The following is a 24683-nucleotide window of genomic DNA, read 5'->3' on the forward strand; positions in this document are numbered from 1 at the left end:
ATAATGTATGTGTGTGTTTCTTTATGTATATGTTTTAGCACCATTTCCTAGTTGGGTTATTATGTACAGCAACCTATTTTCCTGTGTGTTGAGCTAACACAGCAGGTATAGCATTAGCAAATCCATTTTATTCTATTTACAATTGCAGTAAAATATTTTTGAGATGTCTAGTCTCTCAAAACTCTTGAGACTCCTGTAATGTTTTCAGAAGACATTCTGCAGCTTTGTATTTAGCCATTCACTCCTCCAGAGCAGCCCAAAAGTAGACTCAGTTTACAGTCATAGGCACATGTGTGCCTAGCCTGCTCTCATACCATGATGCTGCTCTGTGCAGCATGGGGATTTACAAATACTCTGGTACCTAAAGCATTCAGAAGAGGGTTTTACTAATTTTGTAATAAATTTTACTTCTAAGTATTGAAAACCGAGGAAAAGCAAAGGGTACTAGAACACCTAATACCAGAAGAAACGCTAAAAAATAGAACACTAGCTAGTAGCTCAAATAGAGAGGATTTGCAGGTGATTTATCTGGTATAAAAAGCATTTGTATATTGACTATATATGATGACTTCTGTGATGCAAGTTAGTTTCTAGAATCCTGTTTGTTTTAGAACATTTACTGCTGAACAAAACTTTAACGTTGAACTTGCTGACAAACTTTGTATAGCAGTTGCTGACTGAAAACGGAATAAATCTGGAGGATATGTAAAAAATCCTTGATGTTTTATGATACATGGGGTAAAAGGTACTGTTTTGTTTGTTCTGTGCAAGTTAGAGCTATCAGGTGAATTTATTTATTATAACAAAAAGCTGGCTTAATTTTTTTAAGCTTGTATTTACATGGGTTTTTTTCCTCTCTCCAGAAACTTATAGCATATGGGCACTTGACAGGGAATGCTCCAGACAGTACAGCTCCAGGAAAAAAACTAATTGATAGAATTATCGAGACAATATGTGGCTGTTTTCAAGGCCCTCAAACAGACGAAGGGGTTCAGCTACAAATAATAAAGGTAACATGTTTAATACTTCCTGTATTTATAGTGGCGGCAGCAGGAAGACATTCTTGACCTCAGAGTTCAAAACCAGAAGTGCTTAATTTGTAAATGTCATAGCAGTGTTAAAATATTTTCTTCATCCTGTTTCTTGGAGGTGGAAACCCCCTATTCTTTGCCCTTCCCCTGATTTCTTCCACTGCATTTTGGGTGCATTCATGGTTGTGGCCTCAAGTCCTGTACATAGACCACTGTGTGAAACTGATTCACAGCAGACCTGTGGAGCCTCTAATTGTGAGGAATTACTGTCAAACAATCCTGCACTCCCAGTGGGAGAAATTGTAATTAAGCAGGAGATTTTAAAATCCATTTTGGAATTTGTTGATGAAATGCAATTAGACCTGGCAGTTGGACATTACCATGCTAGCTTTGTACTGCTGTGTCATACACTTTTGCTTGAAGGAGTTCCAGGGTTTGTTTCCACAGCTTATATAAATGTTGCATGTGGAATTTGTACAAATGTTTCTGGGGAACCTGTTTTCTGATTGCAGCCGTTAATTATGGGTATTTGTTTCAGGAAATTACTATGCCAAGTCCTAGAATTTAGCTGCTTAGTGGAAATGCTGTACCCTGTTCCTGTAACAGCATTCTTTGAATGGCTGCAGTGGTAAAAGCAGTGAAGAATACATTTGAAGTTAGTTAAGCAAAATGGAGTGTCTGTTACCTCATAATGTTTTGTATATTTATCCTGAGGCATTGGCATTTCTTGCAGATTGTATTTGCTTGTATTAATGCAAAGAATGTACTTTGTTGTTCTCCTTTTCATAGCTCAAACCTTCCCTGTTCTTTTTTGCACTCCACTTCTCCTGCAGATAATTGTTAGAAATGTTGGTTCATGCTGCTGTTTTCTAGATTTCTTGTGTTGTTTTGCCCATGCCTTTAAGATGTTTTCCATGCTGCAAAGGGAAGATTTTATTGATTTAAACTTTCAGTGGCTGAAACTATTATAACTCTCTCTCATTGTAATACTGTCTCTTTTAATGCTTTCTTATTCCACTCCTCCCTGCCTGAAGGGGCTTTAAGAGCTAATAGTCCTTCTGTTCAGGAGAAGATTTGAGAAAGTAAATTCTTCAACAATTGTTAAGTACACTCTTTTAGTGCCTTATTTTTTTTACTGTTTACATGTAGCTAATTGCCATGTTAGAGCAACTGGGAAAGTGGAGAGTACTGTTTTGACTTTGACTCCGTCTTTGTCCAATACTCTGAACACCATAAAAAGCTTGAAAATTTTAAATAACCTTGGCAAAGACCAGAACTTTTGACGTTGGAAGAATAATGAAACTTCTAAGTCAGCCATACTCTCTTAAGCCTACTAACTCTTCAGTTCTGAGATGAACATGGACCCTACTTCTCCAGTATGATTTGAAGGATGATCTTCTTAGACTTTTCTGTGGTTCTGGTGATCAGTATGTTGTCTGAAGAATCTTAATTCCGTCAAGGAGATAGAAGGCAGCAGACCTGGATCTCCTGCTTTTTTGTGCTGGTGTACCAAGGCTGCTACCCACAACACAAGCAGCACTCCCACAGGGCAGCTGTTTCACCAACACCACAGTGCAAGCTGAGAACTTTGATCACTTGGAGGCCTTTCTCTCTGGAGGATTGTCTTGGTTCTGCATGCAGAATGGTGGCCCTCGGGTAGCGTGCTGCCGTCACTCTGGGATCCAAGAGCCATCATGGGCAAGAGTTAACAGGCAGTGCAGGTTTCCTGGTTACTGGGTGGCTTTCCGGGGTGGAGTCATCTGAAGCCAGTTCCCAACTACCAGAGCCACTTAGACATTCTGAAAAGGCCTTTCTGCTGACTACCAAGGAAATACTCTTGCTGACACAAAGAAGAATATTTTGTCTTTTTTTAGCTGTCTGAGCTTTAGAGTCATATCCTGCAGTAGTTCTGATGGAGACTTTAAAGCCTCTTTAAGGTCTCATCATCTTTAAAGAGACTTAAAGAGACTTAAAGACAGAAAGTTTAACTTTTCTGCTCCTATCGCTTGCAGGTTCTCTTCTCTTCTGTAATGCCCTTGTTCTTCATCTACAGACTTTGTGATGAGCCAGAATGGAAAATCAGCCTTTTCCTTCCTTTCCCTTGTAGTTCAGTTTGATTGGGTGTAATTCTGATGTGAAGTCATGCAACTTTTTTGTGTAGTTGTTGTGGTGGGGATTGTTGTGGCAGAAACAATGCAAGTAATTAGACTACTGATGCAATTAAAAGTGGTTTATTCAAATTGTGTGAAATAACATCCCTTGATTGAATCTTTCTGCCTCCAGGCTTGCTTTCCTAGGGCTGCTGTGGCATTTGTGGTGTGAGAGTGCAGACTTGCACTGACAGTTGCAGAGATCTTACTTGAAGTTCTGTTTACATGTCTTCTGGCCTTTTGGTGCATGAAGAACTAAAACTATGGCAAAACTTTTTTTTTCCCCTTTATTTTTTAAATTTGTAAAGAAGGAATAGGGAAGAGGAGGCAGGATTTAATATATTGACTGTTTACACTCGTGTTTTCTTTCCTTGGTTTGCCATGTGGAAAGTATATGTTGTTATATAGGTGCTTTTACAGCTTAACTTATGTTTGTGTGTGCTTGATAGCTGTAGTCTGAAAAGTTGAATGTTATTTGGTGACTTTTTTTTAGTGTCACTTAAATTCAAAAATCATTTATCTATGAAGGTATCTAGGAAGGTTATTTGATGTATTTGTTGTTTTGTGGCTTAAGGAATTCAGTTTCCTGTGTTTTTCAAAAGTCAGTCCATACTAACACATTATTTTGTGATAAGTAAATGTTTGGACTTCAAGCTAACTTAAAAAAATTGAAAATAACCTTGTGGACCCTCTCAAAAGAAACAGAATTATGTGATTCTAGTAGCTAATTCACACTAGAGAATCAGGGCTACTGTTTTATGTGCTGTTCCAAGTATTCAGGAGTTTCCAGGCAACTGAATTACAAAATCAAGACAAAGTAAGCCTGTGCTGATCAGATGACAGCTGTACTGTGTCATAAATCTTCCAAAGATAAGATGATCAGAGTTGGCTGAGAGGACAAAAAAACTGACCCTGAGTTGAAAATTTTTCTCCTGGTTGTAGTCATGTTGTTTTGCTGTAACCATGCTGTAACCATAGAATATTCAGTATGAGAGGAATCAAAAGTTTAGAGTTACAGATGGATGCTGGATGTTTTTAGTAGAGGACTATTGTTAATTTAGTTTACTTTTAAAATTGCATTTGTTTTGCCTCATGAAGCATGATACTTCCTGAACTGTTCTAATGCATTTGTTTTAAATAATAGTAAATTCACTTGGCAAATATGCTTCAGGCTAAAAGAAAAAATACAGTGGGTGTCACACAAAGATATGATAATCTGTAACTCAGGAAGTTATTCTGGGGATTCTTCTCCTTTCCCAAAGCCATCCAGTGGTTGTTTATAAAAATGAATAAGCTTTATTTATAGTAAGTAGGTGGCAGCACAGAACTGTAGGGTCTTTCCCAAACACAGAACAATAAGTATGAAGGACTGGAGGGAAAGCGTAAGGAAACAGTCACAGTCAGGTAGCCAGTAGTTTCAGTGCAAGGAAGGCGTGTTGGCTGTTGGTATTTTTGCAGGCTTTGTGACAAAGAAAGGTTTTTTGGAAGGACCTGAAGGAGAATGAGGTGGCTCTAACCTTTCACAAAGGTTTCCTTCTGTTTCTAAAGGGCACCAAAGGGAAGGAGTAAATAAAGTAGGCTTTTTTTTCCCTTTCCTTTATTTACTAGCTCACAGTGAGGATACTGTGAGAGCAGATCAGCTAAGTGTGACCAGAAGGAGTGGGAACTCAATTGCAAAAAGCCTTGAGCAGCAAAACTTTGTGGTAGAAAAAAGCAACATAATGCTGTGACTCCGTAGAAGTAGCTTGCTGTTCCAGCCTCTGCAGAGAGCCATTTGTCTGTCCAAACTTTGCTCCCATACTTTTCCCTTACCCCATCCCTTGTCCTAGCAAGCATTTAATACTCTGCACCTACTGAAATCACTTTTAAAACAAACAAAACCCCAAAACTAAACACCAGAGAACCACCTGAGGATGCTTTTGTTTTCTATAATTGTTACTTGTATTGATGCGTTAAAATAGCACAGGTGGCTTCATGCTCTGGACCTGTTGCAAAGTAAGAGTGTGGCTGGGAGGAAGGCAGAGCTTTTGTTACTCCATCTCTCAAGGACATGTGTTGTGTAGCAGTTTTGGATTTTAAGTAAACCTGCTTCACAGGGGGTTGTGGTGATTGTGCTCTACTCATTTGTCATCCCTCTCCCCTCTCTTCTTCCTCATGTTGGACATAGTGGTTGTTTGGTCACAGAGTAAAGGGGAGTAACATGAAGAAAAGTACTAAAATGAGAAAGGAAGGGTTTATTTTTCTAATGTGTGACTTCACAAGGGTTTCAGAGGAGCAGTACTGCCACTCCTGATTTCATAACATGTGGTTTCTCAGGGTTAGCTGTCATGCCGTTGTGATAATGATGTACTCTTCTATGACAGAGAATCAGGTGATGGTGTCTAGGGCATACCATCAAATGCAAACTGTCAAGAGAGAAGGATGTTCAGAAAGTTATTGTAAAATACTTTGTCTTCCATTTGTTCTCATATTTCTACTGGATTGGCACACTAGCAGAACTGAGATGGGAAGTTCGAACAACTAATAGCCTGAGGATTACTCTAAATTGTAAGGAAGACAGAAGATATTAGCAAAAGATCAAAGCTAAAAATGCTTATCAGTTTGAAAACGTGTATCATAGTCATTAAGATTTGTATCTAGTGCCTGGGAAGGAAAGAAACCCTAAGAAGTGGCTATCAAGAGCTATTTCAACTCTTGTATAGTTTGATGTCTGCAGGGAGATACCCTGTAGAAAGGCTGATTCCTCAGGCTGCACAGAAAATATTATTCAGTGAATTTGGATTAATATATCAAGGAGGTATGTCTCAGTATGTGTTTGAAGTATTTCTTTGCTTCCACACCTCTAATCAGGTGGTGTGAAAAGTACCAGGCTCTATTATTCATAACAAGCATACTGAAAAAAAATCAGGAAATTCAAGCTGTTAAGCCAATTAAAACAAAAGAACACATAATCTATCTGTAGCCTTGTCACCTTTCTCTACCAGCTGGCTCTACTTTCTATTATTAAAAGTTGGGTGAAAAAACATCATAAAATATCACTGAACTGAGATGGAAGTTAAAATTGAATTTTCAAATATCAGCTTCTAACTCATCCAAATTTAAGAAGGAGACAGAAGATGACACAAAGATGACATTGACTTAATGAATGGCATCACCAGAAACAGTGATGGAGACTGGATCCCCCTGCACCTTTCGTTAGTGTCCTGAGTGCTAGGCTGCAAGAGACCTTGTCTTCCAAGTGAAAAGCTGTGGGTGGTTCTTAATCTGGTGTATCAAGTATGTGTGTGTACATGTATCAGTGGTATAATTTGTAACTGCGTGAAAGAAATTTTAACTAAATCTAAATATACTGTGTTGGGTCTAGACAGTAGTAGTTTGGAAAAAATACCTGTTTATGCCTGGGTCCCGCTTGTTCAGCTTGTTTTCAAGAGTGGCTGATTTTACTTTTTAAGGAGTTTGAGTGACAGATGGGTGCTATTTCTCCACTTCTTGGTGCCTTGTATGTATAGAAGTTCTGACAATGTCAGTAATAGATGTGAGGTGTGGTTTGATGAGTAAATTACCCAACACTTGAAATAACTTTTTTTTAACTGATAAATTTAAAAATATAGGAGCTTTCCACTGCTCCCAGTTCTTTCTTTATTACCCTAAACATCCTATTAAATGGTAACCGTCAAGGTTTTTAATGCTTAAAATTCCCTCATTTCTTTAACTGGATTACAGTGATGAATACAAACTGTTGCAAACCAGGCTCTTCCACACACATCTCTGACAATGTTTTCAAACCCTGTCCTCAGGTTTTATCTGCCTCTATTTCTGCCCTTTAATCTAGGCTGCTTCTGCCTGACATAAAGTTAATTTGTTCCTTTCTTCTGTGTTATCTGATCTTTCACAGGCTTATGTGCTTTTATTTTTTTAAAGAGCAGCAGATATTACTGGGAACAGGAAGAAATAAGCAAATTTCAGTGGAGGGGCCAACACAATTTTCTAGCATCTACCAAAAAAAGCTGTTATAATGGGCAGTTGTCTGAGTATAGCTGTCTGACCTCATAGTCAGTCTTTGTTCATCACATTTACATTTATTTCTAAAACAACTTTTGGACTCTTTGGTTTCCCTTCCAGGCTTTAACAGTCTGTTCCTGTTTTGTGTCTAGAAAATTTGAGGATGACTTCTATTAGCTACCTCTCTGATGGTTCCTTTGGTTACTTCTTGCTGTTGCATGCTATGAAACATGTAATTCTTTGATGTGTTGATGAAAAACACTCAGTTCAATATAACTGGTATGATTTTCCAATATGGCTACGACACTGTGGGAAAACATAATTAAATTGCAGTTCAAAATATGTATTTAGATATATTTTAGAAGTAGTCCAGTTTTGGTATTTATTAATTTGCAGACTTTTTGACTGATAAATGTTTTGACTGGTGAATATATGTATGTGTGTTTATTTAGGCTTTGCTCACTGCAGTAACATCTCAACACATAGAAATCCACGAAGGAACAGTACTACAGGCTGTAAGAACATGTTACAATATCTACCTAGCAAGCAAAAATCTTATAAATCAAACTACAGCCAAGGCCACTCTAACACAAATGCTGAATGTCATTTTTGCACGTATGGAAAATCAAGCAGTGAGTATCTCAGTATCTTTATCTAAAAACTACTTCTTGAAAGCAAACCAGCTTGAGACATTTGTTTCATCATTATTAAGTCTTTTTGGTTTTTCTAACTTGGGTACTTTGGGGGAAAAAAATAATCTGGTATCTGATTTTTCTTCTTGTGTTTTCCACTCTGAAATAGGTGAAAAATACGGAGTTTGGGGGTGGGGTAGTGTACAGAAGTCACAGAAATTCTTCTCTTTCTGGGGATTCCAGAACAAGGGACCACAAAAAAAAGTTTGCCTTGATGTTTTTCCAAGCACTCCTGTTTATTGTCACATCTACTCCCTAAGCTTCCTTATAGGGCAGGCAGACAACTCTGGGTTCTATGGTTTCTGTAGTGTGGTCATCCCTTCTTTGATAGTGAAGGTATGATCTACATGCATAGTTGGGAAGCAGCCCTCTTGCAATGGATTTCCCATGATACTGAAGTTATTTATAATTAAACAAAGATGCATTTTCTTAAACTGCTACTGTGTAAGCAGAGACAATAGAGATGTCATCTTTACAAAATAATGCATATATCTTATTGTTTTATTTTGATAGTGAACTACTTCTGTGTTTGCAATGCTTTTGTAGCTTCAGGAAGCCAAACAGATGGAAAAGGAAAGACACAGGCAGCAACACCATCTCCAGCAGTCTCCAGTAAGCCATCACGAGCCTGAATCGCCTCAGTTGAGACATATTCCAGCACAGGCTGATCAGCTGTCCAAAGACCATGAGAGAGAGCTTGACCACAGCACAAACGATGTGGACAAGAACCTTCAAGAAGATATTGAGGCAGAAAATGGATCTGACATTTCTAGTGCTGAAAATGAACAGACAGAAGCTGACCAAGCCACAGCAGCAGAAAGTAATCAGTGTGTATTTCTGTTTCATGGAGGGAGGGAAAAGGTCTGTAAAAAAAAAAAGGCTTGAGGATTGTCTTTTTCTCTATCCCAAATCTGGAGTAAGACATAAGTTTTCAAGTAGTTGAGTAATGCAAAATGCCCATTTGTCCTTGTTACCACTGTCCATCAAGAGCATACTTAAGTCCTGCACTCTGTAGGAGTCTGTATCAAAAATTCATTTTTGCATCTGTGTAATATTGTGAAAGTTTTTGAGAACATCTCAAAACCCTCAAGTTTTCCTGTTGTAATGTATGTGAAGATACAAAACTGATGTGTTTTGTTGGCACAGACCTGTAGATTAATTGCCATTTACAATGGCAATTAATTAACATTGCAGGTTAACCACTGGAGCTCTTGCATTCTGTAAATACCTATTTTTGAAGCATCCAGGCATTTATTCTGAAATATTAAGTGCAAGCAAAGTACCTTCTTAATTTCAGAGTTTCTCATTAATACTTGTTTGTGTTTGTTTTTCTTCATAAAGATCTTTCTAAAGCTGATGGAGGAACTTATGATGGTGAAAGCAATGAGTGTGAAGAGAAGGCACAAGAAATTGTAGAAAGTATTGTGCAGGAAATGGTGAACATAGTAGTTGGAGGTATTATATTAATATCTGTCTAGTCAGTAGTGACTGCGGTCTGGTTCTTGACCTTAAGAATTATTTCACCACTTTCAAATATTTAATTAAAATTTATCATCATTTAAATATGACCTACGTGCTAAAGAAGACAGTTGTGCTGTCAGCCTTTAGCAGTGCATTATTTAGCAGTAAAATGGACAGGATTTCATGCATTGTTTTACACTCTAGATTGGAGACTTAATGTTCTTTTAAAATACAAATTTTTGGTGCTTTTTTGGTTTTGTTTTTTTTTAATTATTATTTTATTTGGTTTCTATACAAACACTCCCAGAAGTAGGTCTCTCTCTGTAGCAGCAGTGTCTCACTATATTTTTCAGTTTGTTGTAAACTGTTTATCAGACTAGTGAGTGATGTTGCATACCAATACTTCTTGGAAACTTGGTAGAGTGGTGCCCCTGACAAGTTAAGTTATAATTAAATTTATTACTGTAATTTTCATTATTGGTAATTAAGGATATTTGCAATTCTTATAGTTTTGTAGTGCCATGTAAATTCTGTCTTAAGCTCCTCCTTATGACATTTTTTGGTATTTAAATGTTGGTTTTAAAAGCTGTTTTTAACTTTTAATCTCACATAACGTTTATTAATTATTTTTGCATCTTTTCTGATAGATGTGGAAGGGACTGCAGGTGGTGATGGCACAACTGTATCCTTAGAGGATGGCAGTGACAGTGAAAACATTCAGGCAAATGGAATTCCAGGGACTCCAATTTCTGTTGCTTATACACCATCTTTACCCGATGACAGATTATCTGTCTCTTCCAACGATACTCAGGTACAGGCAGATATAATTAGGAAATACTGAAAAAAAGTATTATGTTTTAAATGTTACCCAGTGCTTGTGCAGAGTGATTAGTATAATTCCATAAAATAGGTTACTGACATGCATTTCAATAATTAAGTTGTGTTACTCTACTTCAATGCACTACTTAAATGAAATTTTTCTGAATAAATTTTGCACATTATGACTTTTTTATCCCAGCATGTTTTTAGTTGTCCCATGGAGTTACTGTTCAAGAGAGCTCAGTTTCCTGTTTTGTGAAATGCTCCTGTGAAACTATGAAGCTAGTATTCAATATACATAGTGAAACATACAGCCAATTATACACATGCCTATGTAATTTTAGTGTGCTCTTTTCAAAAAAGAAATACAAATTTCAAGCTGATGGCATGATCTTAATGCAGTGATTTCAGATCAAAATTTCATTAACATATTTCATTAACAAAATAGATGTGAAAATATACTCCCTCTCCTGTATGAGACGTGTACACTTGTCAGCTTAACAAGAATATTTGCTGTCAGAGTGTAATTAGGTTTGAGAGTAACAATTTCAAGTTCAAAAAGTTACAGTTGTGTAGGCCATACACGTAGAAGACTTTACATTAAACAGTAATGTTAATAATGTTAAGCTTAACATTAAACAATGGAACAATAATACAGAATTGTAAGAAATTAGCAATAGGGGTGTTTATTGTACCATAGACATTTTATCAAATATGTCTGGCAGCAGGTAGGTAACTATTCATGCTCTGTTAAAATGTCTGGTGTTGGGATGTTTTTAAACTACTGAAAGTGCCTGGCAGCAATTTACTGCAAATTACCCTACTTAAACTTGACCTAGCTAATTTCATGACACTCTTTAATTAATTCTGACTTCTTACTGAGTAGGCCATTTTTAATAGTGACTTTCATTTCAGCTGGACTGCAGAGTTGTTTTTTTTTCAATCTTGAGTCCATAAAGCTAAAGTGACTTGGTTATATTTGTATAATATATTAACTTTTTATTGCTCAGAGGTGGGGATTTCCCTACACACCCTACTAATGCAAAATGGAATACTGAAATATGTTAACTTCCTTAGGAATCTGGAAATTCTTCAGGACCTACCCCTGGTGCTAAGTTTTCCCACATTTTACAAAAGGATGCCTTCCTTGTATTCAGGTCACTGTGTAAACTCTCCATGAAGCCCCTGTCAGATGGACCACCAGATCCAAAGTAAGTAGAATTTAAAAGTTTTCCTAATTAATCTAAAAATAAAAATAAATTATATAAATATTTTTGTGAGTCCTGTTAGTGAGAAACTGACAGTGTGTTGAAAAGAACATAGAAACTTTGGAAATGTTCTTTTATGATTTAATGCACCTTTTGTATACCTGTTCAGAAGTTTCTTAACACCTATCCTTTTATGAGTTGGAATGTAGTGCTGTTTTATAGTTGCTGTTTATAATGCGTTTGAAAAGAGTTTGTTTAGAAGATTATCAGATATTTCTGGTCTTGCTCACATTACTCTGCTTTTGGTACCTTCTAGGCTTGTAACCATTGCTGGTTGTGCCCCATAATTTCTTTTATCTCTTGCATATTGCTCTCCATCCAAAACATAGCTCTGTGCTGGCCACTGGGAGGAAAATTAAATCTACAGCAGCTGAAACCAGCACATTTGTGTATCCAGTACACATTCTCAGCTCTGCTTAATATAAACTTCTCACCTGGAGCTGATAACTGGTTATAATAAATTCATGATGAAGTGTTTCATTCTTTTGTTCAGGCTGGACACCTCTGTCAGCCTACTTAATCAAAACACAAATCTTTGATAGCAAAGATTTTATTTGGCTGTTTGTTCTGACTGAAGATACCATGTCTTCAGTTTCATTTATAGAATTGTTGGTTGTAAAGCAAATATAGAGTCTCCTCTATAGATGGGTACCAGTAAAATTTGAGTGTCAGCAGAAAGGTTTGCTTTCTGATCTTGGATTTATATGCATATAATTTATATACATTCGGTCTGCACATTAGGAACAATTGCTAATAATTTTCAAGAGGAGTGCTTTTTTATTCTAAGGAGTGTTAAGAGCTCAAATTGAAACTGTAGTATGATTTCAAGTGAGAGGGAAAGGCCTGGTATTCTTCAAAATAAAATCAGCTGTACTTTTCTGAGTCTAGCTTTTAAAGCAGGTAACTTTAAGACAGTTTAGTTAAATCACTGATGTGTGATGTGGATTTAATAAATTGAAAAGATATTATGTAGTCAAAAGAGTTTGAAGATTTAATCTAGGAACCTTTTTGAATTACCTAGCAATGTACTTTGGAAAGTCAGGACATTACAGAATGAAGACTGAGGCATGAGGGTTTTTCCTCACTATTGCTGAGAATTGCCTTCCAGGAAATGCCTTGAAAATCCTGTGGTTTTAGTTAGTACTCTGAAACTAAAGCTGTCCATTTATTAAAGGTTTTAGTGGATTAACTCCCCCTGCAAGAACAGTAATAGCTATTGAGGCACTTGGAGAATCTCATCTGAATCCATGAAGTCCTTGACATTCATATGAGAACTGGCGAAGCTCTTCATACAAAAACAAATTGGAGAAAAAGGCATTTAGGGCAACCAAAATTCCTTGCAAATACATTTGAAGATATCCCATATTTGGAGAAATGCCTAGAATTTATCAATGGTTCTGAGGCATTGATGGCTTTTTGAACTATTACAAACATGCTGTAATTGGAAGAGGAGATGTAGGATATTTATGGCATTTCAAGAGTCTTATCTAACTCTTTAAAAATGTTACTTTCAATGAAATTGGTTATGAAGTCGGTAATGAAAATATTTTTAGATTTTAGGTAACTGAACTTGAAGCTTTAGATTAAAATCACAAGTCTGGGACTTAAGACCAGCATTTTGCTTTTTGAGAACCTGCTTAATGTCTTTGTTTCCTTTTTTTCTGGAATAAAATAAGATGGGGGTAAGATACAGCTTGAATGTTTGCTTGCTGGTTTTTGGTTTTACCTTAAACCTGTTCTAAGTTGACTTTATATATCATAAAAAATCGTTAAGGTCAGCATGTCCAGGATTTCATGTGGGAGCTGGCACTTGCTGGAAGTAGGCAATATAGAATATTTTATTTATGACTGAAATTCTCCTCATATTTAAATTCTTATATTCCATAGCAAAGTATGAACTGCTCGTGTGCTTTCTGCACACCTGGTACCATTTGATACAAAACCGAGCCTTTTGCATCAAAAGAGATTGCTATGTGAGCTTCCATGCAGTGCCAGCATCAAGCATTTTCTTGAGGAACTGTTACATAGAGCAGTTTTGGATTGATTTTGATCTGTAGCCCATAAGGAGAAATATGAGGGACAAGTTCCTCACTCGATTTGACTGGCTGTTTTCTTCTCAAAAACATCTTCAGAAGAAAAGTCTGCTGTTGGAATTATATTTTGAGTTTGAAATGTTTGCAAGTTGATTTCCCCATCCCACTTTCTCGGGCAGAAATAATTGAGTTTATTTGCAACATACTTGATATTAATTAGCATTTTTGGTTTTAGCTAGACTGGAATTACTTTTTAAAATTAAGCTTTTATATTTGAATATATAGCAAATATCCAGCTACTCTGTGTGTCACAGATTGACTTGAAGCACTCCTTACTGTGTCTGGGCTGTACTGGATGAAAAATTTCCTGTCATTGTCCCCTATGATTCATAACTGTCCTCTGTCAGGGGAGTTGTTTAATGAAAGCTGGGGACTGTCCTGTTGGGAAAGCCAATTGTGTCTATACCCACTCTTCAGAAGAGATACAGCCTTTTTTTGAAATCATCAGAAGTGGGAAGGAGCATCAGGAGTCTCAGGAGAGAATGGTTTCACCTGGAAAGTTATTTATTGCACTGGATTTTAATAGGTGCAGATTTCCTTCATGCTTTTTTTTTTGTGTGTGATTTCAGGGGTTTTTGGCTGCTTTGTTGTGTTTGTTGGTTTGGGATTTGTAGAGCAGAAATAGCACTGTTTCTGACATGAATTCTAGTTTACATGAGTCTGTAAGAATGGTACTGTGGAGCACTTGATAACACTACCCTTGCCCGACTGGGCAATTGCCATGCTTAAAATAGGCACATTTTGTGTCTTACCTGCTCTCAGAGTGGGATGGGCCCAGTGACTGATAGGTGCTGTATTTGGGAAAAGAGATTTCAGTGTTGTCAGGAAGTATTGTGTTTATAGTCCTTCAATTCTCTTTCCATGCTGGTGGAAATAGAGGAGGAGAAGGAAATTCCACCTTTCACTAGTCAGGGTTTGATAGATGGGCTGGATTTTAGATAGGATCTTCCAAAGCTCTGTTAGCAGGAAAGAATGGTCCTTCATCCTCTGGCTAAAAGGACAGCATTGCCTCTTGTTCCTGCTGTTCTGTGGTGCAGAAGAGAGAGTGGTTCAACAGTAATTTTTCCTTTTCTGGAAAAGGTCTTGCCTGCATCCTTGGTTGAAAAAATGAACAATTTAACAAAAAAAAGAGACCTAATGTCTCTTTATGACCCTTTCTGCAACTGGTTGTGTCAAATTTGAGTTTCTCTCATTAATACTCCACTTGTAAAGTCATTATGGTTTGTACTGAGTTCTCAAGAGAATGTTTTTTTATTTTTTATGGCTTACACTGGGCTGATGTGCTGTGCTGTTTTGTTCTAGATCTCATGAACTGCGATCAAAGATTCTTTCATTGCAGTTGCTTCTGTCCATTCTGCAAAATGCAGGACCAGTCTTCAGGACAAATGAGATGTTCATTAATGCTATAAAGCAGTACCTCTGTGTTGCACTGTCAAAAAATGGAGTCTCATCAGTTCCAGAAGTATTTGAACTTTCACTTTCCATATTTCTTACCCTCCTGTCAAACTTTAAGACTCATCTAAAGATGCAGATTGAGGTATGTTACATTAATTTCTAATTAAATGTGTGGGAGGTGTTAAGTGAACATTTGTTTATCTTTGTGTAGCTTGGTGTTGCGTAAATAAATTGTTTTTCTCTTGTGACTCACAGCTTTTGTGTAAGACTTGACAGATTTTCCTTATTTTGAAGTTGGGTGTGGCATGATACTATTGCAGAGTACTCGGAATTGAGTAGGTCTGTGGCTAAGCTCAACCAATGTTTAATATTGTGATTAAGAAAGCTTAGCCCAGCACTGCATATTAGAAATTAAGAAACTGAATACACTCAGGAAAAGGCTGTGTAATATATAGTTTTGCAAAAGATTTTTGGAACAGAAAGTAATGTCATGAAGAGCATTGTGGATTTTCCTTGAGATCACTTGAACAGATTTCTTTCTCTGGGGGAGTCCCAGCTATTCTATTATTGTAGCCACTTCCCATTGCTTATCAGGGCCTCTGTCAATATAAGTCCTGAATAAGATCCCATTTTCTCTAAAGGTGTGCACACAATTTTACTCCTTGGACTGTAAATGGAGATGAGTCCATATTCTTTGCAATAAATTCTCTGAGTCCTGGCAGGCATTGTGAATTTTCAGTAGGTCAGGTCTAAGTCATAGGGCAAAGGAAGATGTATCCCCATACAGGCCATTCACTTAAGGGCTGGACTCAATGATTCTTGCATATCCCATCCAGCTCGGAATATTCTCTAATTCTGTATGTGGAGGGTTTATTCTTGAGATCAGCTCTTTGTGCAAGCAGCTTCTCAGAACAACTCTGTTCAACCACATGGATATATATCCTCTTGTGGTGTCACGTGTTAAAGATCTTAATTCTGTGGCGAATAAAGTAGTACTGTGTGCTGTGTGTCCCTGCTGTTTATTTTAGTAATTTTTTTGTTTGGGGATTCAGGTGTGAATACTGAAGCTGACAGATTGCCCCATCCATGTGGAGCTTAAGTATGTGAAGAGATGCTTAGAAATGTTGATAAATCTTGCTGTTTATAAGGACCTTGAATTCAGGGAATTCACTTCATCTGTGAATGTCATTGGACAAGTTGATGTGTTATGGCAGCTTTGGAGGAAGAACCTCATTTTGACAGTAGCATGTCAGAAAATTATTGTGTTGTGATTACTTACCAGGTTATTTTCTTACTTCTGTGGGGGAAAACAATCAGATTTACGGTATATGGTTGAGCATAGATTGGATAGAAATGACTGAATGTGCTTTGAAAATGTGATGCATTTTAAAAAGCTTCAAGGCCAACTGTGTGCTCAGCAAGACCATAGTGTGTGTGCAGGGCTTGGCACATCAGACAGACTGGGTGGGGCTGTTCTCAGTCCCACAGCCTGCCTCCCGGAAAGTGTTGGACTTGCTGTGTTCAGAGAGCTTACAAGTCAGCATGTAGGTGGTGAACACATTGCACTTGGCTTCCCTGACAGAAATTTGATAGGTTTCCATCACTGCCAGCCTTTCACAAATTCCTAAGAGAAAATGAAGGCATGTAAGACAAACTGCTTATAAGATGCCCTGCACTAATGTAGCAGGTTCTAGAGTATGCTGAAGACCATCACCACATATCAGTGCTACATTTCCTCCTTGTGAATAGCAAACCCAAAAAATTGATGCTGCTGAAGTACACATTTATTACAAAGTGCAGGATGCAGCAGTTTCTAGAAACTTCTTTCTTTTTCCTGATTGTGAGCTAAGAATTCTTCTTTCAGCTACTGATCCTAAAGGTTATTCTGAAGATGTGGGTAGAAATGTAGATAACTTCACATGCAGTTTGTGTCTTGAAGCTGTAAGGAGAGCCATATGCTCTGATTTACAATATGCAAAATTTATATATTTTGGGATTGAGGCTGCATTTTTCATCTGTGTAAGAATATTCTGGCATGTTTGAAAAGAAAAGTTTCAGATTCTGTTGAAAGTGACCCTCCCCTCCCGTGGCCTGTTGACTTAAATATTTAGCTAACACTGCCCTCTGACAGTAAAATGATTTAAGTTGTACCTTAGTTGTATTGTAACAGTAATTCTGTATGGATTAATGAATATATTTGCAGCAAATCAAATCCTAGATATCAGAGGAGTTGGTGTGTCATTTAGCTAGATTTACCATTACCACCCTTTTATAACTATGAATACCTTAAAACTCATACTTCAGTTGACAAAACATATTAAATAGCTATTTTCTGGTTTAGTTTTCCAGTATATTAGGAACAAAGTCTCAGCTCTGTGATGTGAATTGCCATAAGTTATATACTGATAAACAGCATTTTTAAATAACTGAAATGTAAATCATGGTTTTGAGAAGTTCTTCATTCCAGGGATATGCTTTTCCAAAGGTGACACCAGAAGCAAGAAGTCAGCTTGGTCTCAGAGGCATAAAGATCTGAAGTGCCTTGATAGTATGCAGTGCTTCCAGCTATTTTCTCTTCTAGCTTGGATTTGGGTTTAGTTTTTGTCCCTGAAACCTTTTTCTCTGCTTCATCAGTGACTTCTTTTTTAAATTTTCTACCAGAAAAGAAATACTTGTGCTAGTTGCAGAGAATACATTGAATTAGTGTCTTTCAATAAAAACTCAGAAAACACCAAATGTGTAACTGAGGGTTATTCACAGCATGACATGTATCAAATTTTTGGCTTTCTCTGGTTACATAAAATTGTGGCTAAAATCAGTTTAGTACACTTAAGTATGTTTAAGCACGTGCAAGTCTTTGAATTGTTATGTGTTGAACTCCTTAGGTTTCATAGGGATGCTTTCCTTATTAAGGCAGTTAGCTTGACATTGTGCTATGTGCCTCTATTTCTCTAAAGAGATCAATAAAATTTAACTATTTTTAGCACATTTTGCTTGAAGAAATAGCTTACCACCAAAGTTGCCTAAAAATCAGTGTTGCTGTTTTTCCCCAGATGTATGACTTAAAGTGGAAACAGCCTTATGTTTTTCTCTACCTGGCCAATAGTGTAAAAATCTCTGTAAAAATTCTGTGCTATGAAGGAACAGTCAATATTAAAAACAAGGTTATTTATGTATTTGCATATTCATGTGATACTATTGGAGAAGTTGAGTGGCTTGAGACTCTCAGCAGTCCTCTAGTAAAAAAAACTGTGTGTTGTGCATTTGGAAGCCACAGGTGGCTGTGAAGAGCTGAGCTCTCAGAAGTACAGAACAGTGATGTAATGCCCTGTCCACTTTTGAGTTCAGGTGCTGTTACAGCAGTTGCAGCTGCCCAGGGAAAAAGCAAGAAGAAACTTTAGTTCAGCTGCTAAGCAAGCTTGGCTGAATTAGTCAGCCTGTGGTGCTGATGAGTCTGGTGAGGAGCTAATTGATAGGGGATAAAATAGTTTCTGTTTCAAATGACACCTGTACTAAAATGTTTTCAGGGCAAATTTATCTCTATTCTAGTGAAGAGTAGCTTTCCTGTTAATGGAGATGCTGCATGCTGTGCCTGACCAGTACCCTTCTTCCAGTAATAATCTAATATTGTAGAGTGATTCTTTCATGTCAAGACATTTCCCTTCTAATCAAGGTCCAATAATTCAAATTTGCATAAGCAGCTGTTTGTTATCTTTGTGCCATAATGTCATCATCTTGTAGATAAAGTATTTTTGTCATGAGGTAATACCTCTTCTTTCAAAATCCTGAGGGAACTCTTAACAGCAGTTTAGGCTTCTTCTTAGGCTGAACTGTCCTTCAGGATTTGACATTATTCCAAATTCTTCTGCTTTTGAATGCTTAGAAAATAAACCTGGACAGCACTGCAGAAGTACATAAGTAAATAATTCCAATTCCTAATATTCATGTATCAATTGTAAGTTGTATTTCTTCCTTTCCTCCTTTTTTTTTTGCCTTTTCATTATTTCCTGTACTTCTAAAGTGCTGCTTTCACAATTGTGTCAGAATTTTGACCATCAAAGTTAGTGACTGTTTTTTAATAGATTTCTTTTTTCTCCCTCTTCCTGTGGAATATTTTTTAGGTTTTCTTCAAAGAAATTTTCCTGTATATCTTGGAAACTTCTACTAGCTCATTTGATCATAAGTGGATGGTTATCCAAACGCTGACAAGGATATGTGCAGGTATGAAGGACTGTTGTGTTCTAGATTTTGGTTTTTATCTCAAAGAATAAAACTATACTTGCCTTTCATTAAATTACCTAGTTTTTATTCCAAGGTTGACAATGTCCCTTTATTTATAGATGCTCAGAGCGTGGTGGACATCTACGTGAACTATGATTGTGATTTAAATGCAGCAAATATATTTGAAAGGCTGGTTAATGACTTATCAAAGATTGCTCAAGGAAGGGGTAGCCAAGAACTTGGCATGTCCAATGTTCAGGTAAAAATTGCACCAAATTTTATGAAGTTTCATGTTTCTTGGCACAGTGGGTTGAGACTAAACTCTCCAGTCCACTAACTAACTGTTTATGAAATCTCTTCCAGGAATTAAGTTTGAGGAAAAAAGGATTGGAATGCTTAGTATCGATCTTGAAATGCATGGTGGAGTGGAGCAAGGATCAATATGTAAATCCCAATTCCCAAACAACCCTTGGTAAGACATATGATGTGTTTCTTCTGCCTTTAGTAATTAGTTGCTACAGGACTTGAGTGTGTTCTTCCAGTATTTTGATGCTGTTAATGTCCAGACTATTTTTCCTTTGGTAGAAATATTGATAAGTTTGCTTCATTTAAACAAGTTTTCTTGTCTTTTCCTAATGTATGGATTCCTAGAATGCTACTGGACTGAAAAATGTCTAAATCGTGTTATTTTCTGTATTTCTGATTTTAAAAGTGTCTCAAGACTTTCTTTGAAGCTCCCCTAATTTTTATGTAATTTCATCCTGATTAAATAACTGCTAAAGCAAACTGAGTAGAGAGCATTTTTTTACTTATTTACTGGTTATTTTAAAAATTACTTATTTACTGAATATTTACTTATGCATTTTATAGCTGTACAAGTTTGAATGTTGTAAGCCATGAAGTAACTAAATAATTACTTGCTTTAATCTTGTTTTCATCCAACCTAAGGTTACACTATAATTTTCAGATCAGGCACTTGATGTTGGTAGGTGAAGTAGTAAACTTTCTAGGAGTGGTTAGCATGGCTGTCTTTGTGAGCTGAGAGTACCAGCTCCTTGACATGCCTAAATTCTTTTAGACACTTTGTTTCCAAAACTTAGAATAGTTGCTTCAGGTTAAAAGTTACACTAAATTTGCAAATAAAATATTAAAGCTGTAGTTTGTTATCCGAGGTGTTGGGGCTTTGTTCCCAAGTGCCAGAAATTACAGTTTAATTTAAGACTTAAATTTCAATGTGTGATGAACTGAAAGAATTCTCCTTGATATGTTGTAGTGACTTCTTAATAATTATTTACTTTCCCAACCAAAATAAAAGCAGGAAATATATATATATATACACACATATAATTGAAGATAACCCTGAGTTGTAGAAGCCTGCATTGAAGATTTGACATGTGATTTTTATTTATTTTCACTGTTTGTATTTTGGGTATATGTAACCCTTTCCAATTTATAGGCCAAGAGAAACCCACAGAACAGGACAGCAGTGAAACCAAACACCCTGAAACAATTAACAGATATGGAAGCTTAAATTCTTTGGATTCAACTGCTTCATCAGGAATTGGCAGTTACAGCACGCAGATGTCTGGCACTGACAACCCAGAGCAGTTTGAAGTCCTAAAGCAGCAAAAGGAAATAATAGAACAAGGAATTGACTTGTGAGTGCCCTTTTATCACCCATGGGAGGGTGGATTCTTTTGGAGCTATGAAGATTCCTGGGTTTTTCTTCCTTCTCCTCATAGATACTCACCTTGTGTTAGGAAAAAAACTCTGGATGTAACAGCACTTCCTCTGGTGAAAGAGTGCTGAATGGTGTCCCCTTTGGAGCCTGTCAACAGTGTTTTGTGTTAACCTAATTCCTCACAGCTAGAAGATGAGTACTCTGAATGTTTGTTCTTTTTTCTCCAGACCTGCTTGTCTAAAAATAAGGTTTTTATATTTGGATAAGGAGAACATTGAACTCGTGATCATTTGAATGTGACCCGTTTTCATGTACATGTTACTGGTGAAAATGCCTGTATGCTTATGCTGATGAGTCCTTATGATTAATTAACTTGTCATAATTAGAATTGGAGGATAGTATAATTTCTCAGTGCAGTCTGATGTGAAACTTCCGTGTGATTTTATCTTTGTCACCTTAATCTCTTCAATGAGGTCAGTTTTATGCAAAAATGAAAGTTTCCTGTCATACAGTTCTGGGACCCTGCACCAATATGCCTTAGTCCTTTAGGGCTTCAGTTTCTTTCCGTTTCCTGGTTCTATGTTTTGTATGTTTCCATTTTTACAGGCGACTAATGGATTTGTTGATTGTTTCATACAGATTAAGATAAAAATCAACAGCATAATTGTTTTTTTCAAGATTTTGCTGTCTTTGTGGAATATTTTCTTTTTCTTCATGAGTGCCAGAATAAATGGAAATAGCTCATTCCTATCTAGTATGCAGTGTGATAAAGGAAAAATACTTAATATGTAGATTTTTCAGCCTCTTATCTGAAATTTCTCAATTTCTTTACTTAGGCTGGTACAGCTTTTTGCATGGGGAAAAGGATTAACTCTCATTTCATCTTGCTCTTCATTGTACAGATTCAACAAGAAACCAAAGAGGGGGATTCAGTACCTGCAAGAACAAGGAATGCTTGGCACTACCCCTGAAGATATTGCTCAATTCTTGCATCAAGAGGAAAGATTAGATTCAGTAAGGAAACTGATTTCCTGATGGTTGTCTGTGCTCATGCTGATGTGTTTATGCTAATTGCAAATGAGTTGATAGTGTTCAGAGTGTGTTCACATTATTGTAGAATGAGGAAAAGGAAACTTCTCTCTCTCTGTCTTCTAAAATTTGTAAGTTCAAGGAATTTGAGTTGGCGGGTGCAGTAGAGCTCTGTCCTGTGCTCTGTGCGTCCTGTGGTTCAGCAAGGTGTGAAGCAAGAGACTGACCTACTTGAGCTGACTCAGAACTTGTACTTAGTTGCTAGTATAGCTTGAAGCAACTTAGTAAATCCTACATACTTTAGTAAAAAACTGACAGAAGTATCTGTCCTTCAGAGATAGTGAAAATAATAATGTGGTGCAACAACATTAAAAGCACTTTTTTCTGCCTCCAGAGGAAAGTTAGTTAATTGAGATTAGCTCTTTGATTTTATTTACAGCTAGCAGCTGTTGCTGGACTTGGAAGGGTCCTGCAATATCTGGGTGGGAATATCTGATGTTAATATTGTCATGAGAGACCTAACTTTCTGAAACAGCAGTTCTCACCCTTGTGCATGAAGGCCACACCCATCGGTGCCTAAGTTTGCAACTGTGGCTCAATTCACAAATTTCAGTATTAATGCTTAGAATCAGACATTAAAACATTTTTTTAACCTCACTTTACGTGTCCAGGCATCTTTATCTGAATGCATGCTCTTTTTCATTGTACTGTGTTGTGTTGACAGTGATCAACTCAGATGTATTTTGAGTACCAGCTATTTTTATTTGAGCATCTCTTGCATTTGTTTGAGATCAGTACTCTAGGGAAAAACGTGGAGTTTAGTGAGCTTTTCATTCCTGTAATGTTTCTTAACTACAAACAGCATTAGAGCAGAGAACAATCATTAGCAATACTAACTTTGTCTTGTACACCTGTGGGATTCATCTAACAAAAAAATGGCATGTGAGTAAAAGCAGAGAAGGAAGAATGTAGGCAGATATGTAAGAGCATAATGAAGGACTGTATGGCCAAAATACTTTGCTTCAGACAATAGAGGAGAAGCAGGAATATATCTGTTAACTGCAGTGCACACCTCTTTTTTGTACGACATTTGACTGTTGGTGTTATTTATTTTTCAAATACAAATGTGCTAGTTTGTCTGTTCTGTTCTTATTTTAGACTCAGGTTGGGGAGTTCCTGGGAGACAATGATAAATTTAACAAAGAAGTCATGTATGCATATGTAGACCAACACGACTTCTCGGGAAAGGATTTCGTTTCAGCTCTGCGCATGTTTCTGGAAGGATTTCGTCTGCCCGGAGAAGCTCAAAAAATTGATCGCTTAATGGAGAAATTTGCTGCTAGATATTTAGAATGTAACCAAGGGTAAGATACACTTTTTCCTCAGAACTTTGGAAAGCTGAGTAATTAGTAAAAAATCCTAATAAATTTAATTTGCTATTCTTTCTCTCCTTTTTGCCTTCAGGCAAACTCTTTTTGCTAGTGCAGATACTGCATATGTTTTAGCTTACTCAATTATCATGTTGACAACAGATCTTCACAGTCCACAGGTATGTTGCTGGAATAAATATCTGTGTAATTCATAGGCATGTAACTTCCAGGCTTTGTGACAATGTAGTGGTAAAAGCTTGATGTCCAATTTAACACCAGTATGCATGTAAGAAGTAAGGTAGTGTACATTCATGCATCTTTTAAGTAACATTATTATGTTTCACGGGTGTTGAGGTTTCGAAGTTTTTTTTGGTTAGGCCTTTCTGTAAGGTAGATATCTGCATGATAGATAGTTTGGTGTGTATGACAAGAAAAAGCTTTTTTTTTTCTTTTTTATTTTTTAATGTACATCTAACTTGACATACATTTGATCTGTGGATCCTAGCAAATGTTTAAGTGTTGGAATGTCCTCATGGCTTTGTGGCAGATTGTACATTTGACAGTGTAGTCTTGGATGTGTTGAATATTTTAAAATGTCTTCTGAATCAGCAGCTTTATCCTTGATGGTAACTTCTTGTGGGCTGCACAGTTTTATAGGGAGCATTGTAACTCATAAGCTTGCCTCATTTCTTGATATTTACAGCTACTTTCTGCATTTCAGGTTAAGAATAAAATGACAAAAGAACAGTATATTAAAATGAATAGAGGTATCAATGACAGTAAAGATCTCCCTGAAGAATATTTGTCTGCTATCTATAATGAAATAGCTGGAAAGAAGATTTCAATGAAAGAAACAAAAGAATTAACAATACCCACAAAATCCAGTAAACAAAGTAAGTAGTGGCATTGTTAGCTTTCTTCAAGGGTGGGCTCCTCAGTTTCAAGAAGTTCTCCTATTTGAAACGGGAGTCGAATGAAGCAAACACCACTCACTTAAGTCACAGTAGATCCTCATTTCTAATTTCATATCCTTTTCCTTTTAACATAAATATATGATGCCAACCTCAAAACTGCATTAAATACAGCTGCATATTTTCACTTCCCTTTGCATCTGAATTCCTGGCAATCTGTGCATTGACCATGGAGGAGGCAGGTTTTGCTGTTGAACAGCAGCATAGGGAAATCAGAGGGCTCTATGAAGTTACATGGTTGTCAGTAGGTACAGAGCAGAACACACACACTTTGTGTGTCTTCTTTTTCTTAGGTAACTGTTGTGATTTCCTGCAATAACCAGTTTGTCTTCAAGTATTTTGCAATATTTGATTCTTAGGGCCCTAATTCATTAATTATTATCTTTTATTGTTAATTATCTTTTCCCCTCTCAGATAACAGAATAAACTTCTTGTGTTTTGCACATTGTGAAGATTGAGATGTTACTCATTCTAGCTTTTCTGATAGAGAACATTAAGAG

The 24683-nt window shown here is 36.8% G+C and overlaps 1 protein-coding gene across 4 annotated transcripts in view; it reads left to right on the forward strand.

The window, feature by feature from the left end:
• Nucleotides 1-24683, forward strand: part of ARFGEF1 (ADP ribosylation factor guanine nucleotide exchange factor 1) — an 86072-nt gene that overhangs the window by 31469 nt on the left and 29920 nt on the right. For 2 of the 4 annotated variants that reach the window (XM_039702855.1, XM_039702856.1), the window contains exons 4-18: nucleotides 864-1010; nucleotides 7636-7815; nucleotides 8422-8695; nucleotides 9217-9330; nucleotides 9984-10147; nucleotides 11233-11366; nucleotides 14819-15053; nucleotides 19033-19132; nucleotides 19252-19391; nucleotides 19496-19604; nucleotides 20589-20790; nucleotides 21716-21827; nucleotides 23001-23206; nucleotides 23307-23391; nucleotides 23934-24105. In XM_039702855.1, the coding sequence (XP_039558789.1) occupies nucleotides 864-1010; nucleotides 7636-7815; nucleotides 8422-8695; nucleotides 9217-9330; nucleotides 9984-10147; nucleotides 11233-11366; nucleotides 14819-15053; nucleotides 19033-19132; nucleotides 19252-19391; nucleotides 19496-19604; nucleotides 20589-20790; nucleotides 21716-21827; nucleotides 23001-23206; nucleotides 23307-23391; nucleotides 23934-24105 (2374 nt within the window). The remainder of the gene's footprint in view (nucleotides 1-863; nucleotides 1011-7635; nucleotides 7816-8421; nucleotides 8696-9216; nucleotides 9331-9983; nucleotides 10148-11232; nucleotides 11367-14818; nucleotides 15054-19032; nucleotides 19133-19251; nucleotides 19392-19495; nucleotides 19605-20588; nucleotides 20791-21715; nucleotides 21828-23000; nucleotides 23207-23306; nucleotides 23392-23933; nucleotides 24106-24683) is intronic. The other 2 variants (XM_039702857.1, XM_039702859.1) reach the window with 2 other exon arrangements.

Source organism: Passer montanus, unplaced genomic scaffold (assembly GCF_014805655.1).
Source record: "Passer montanus isolate IOZ18808 unplaced genomic scaffold, ASM1480565v1 scaffold16, whole genome shotgun sequence".
Lineage (NCBI taxonomy): Eukaryota > Metazoa > Chordata > Aves > Passeriformes > Passeridae > Passer > Passer montanus.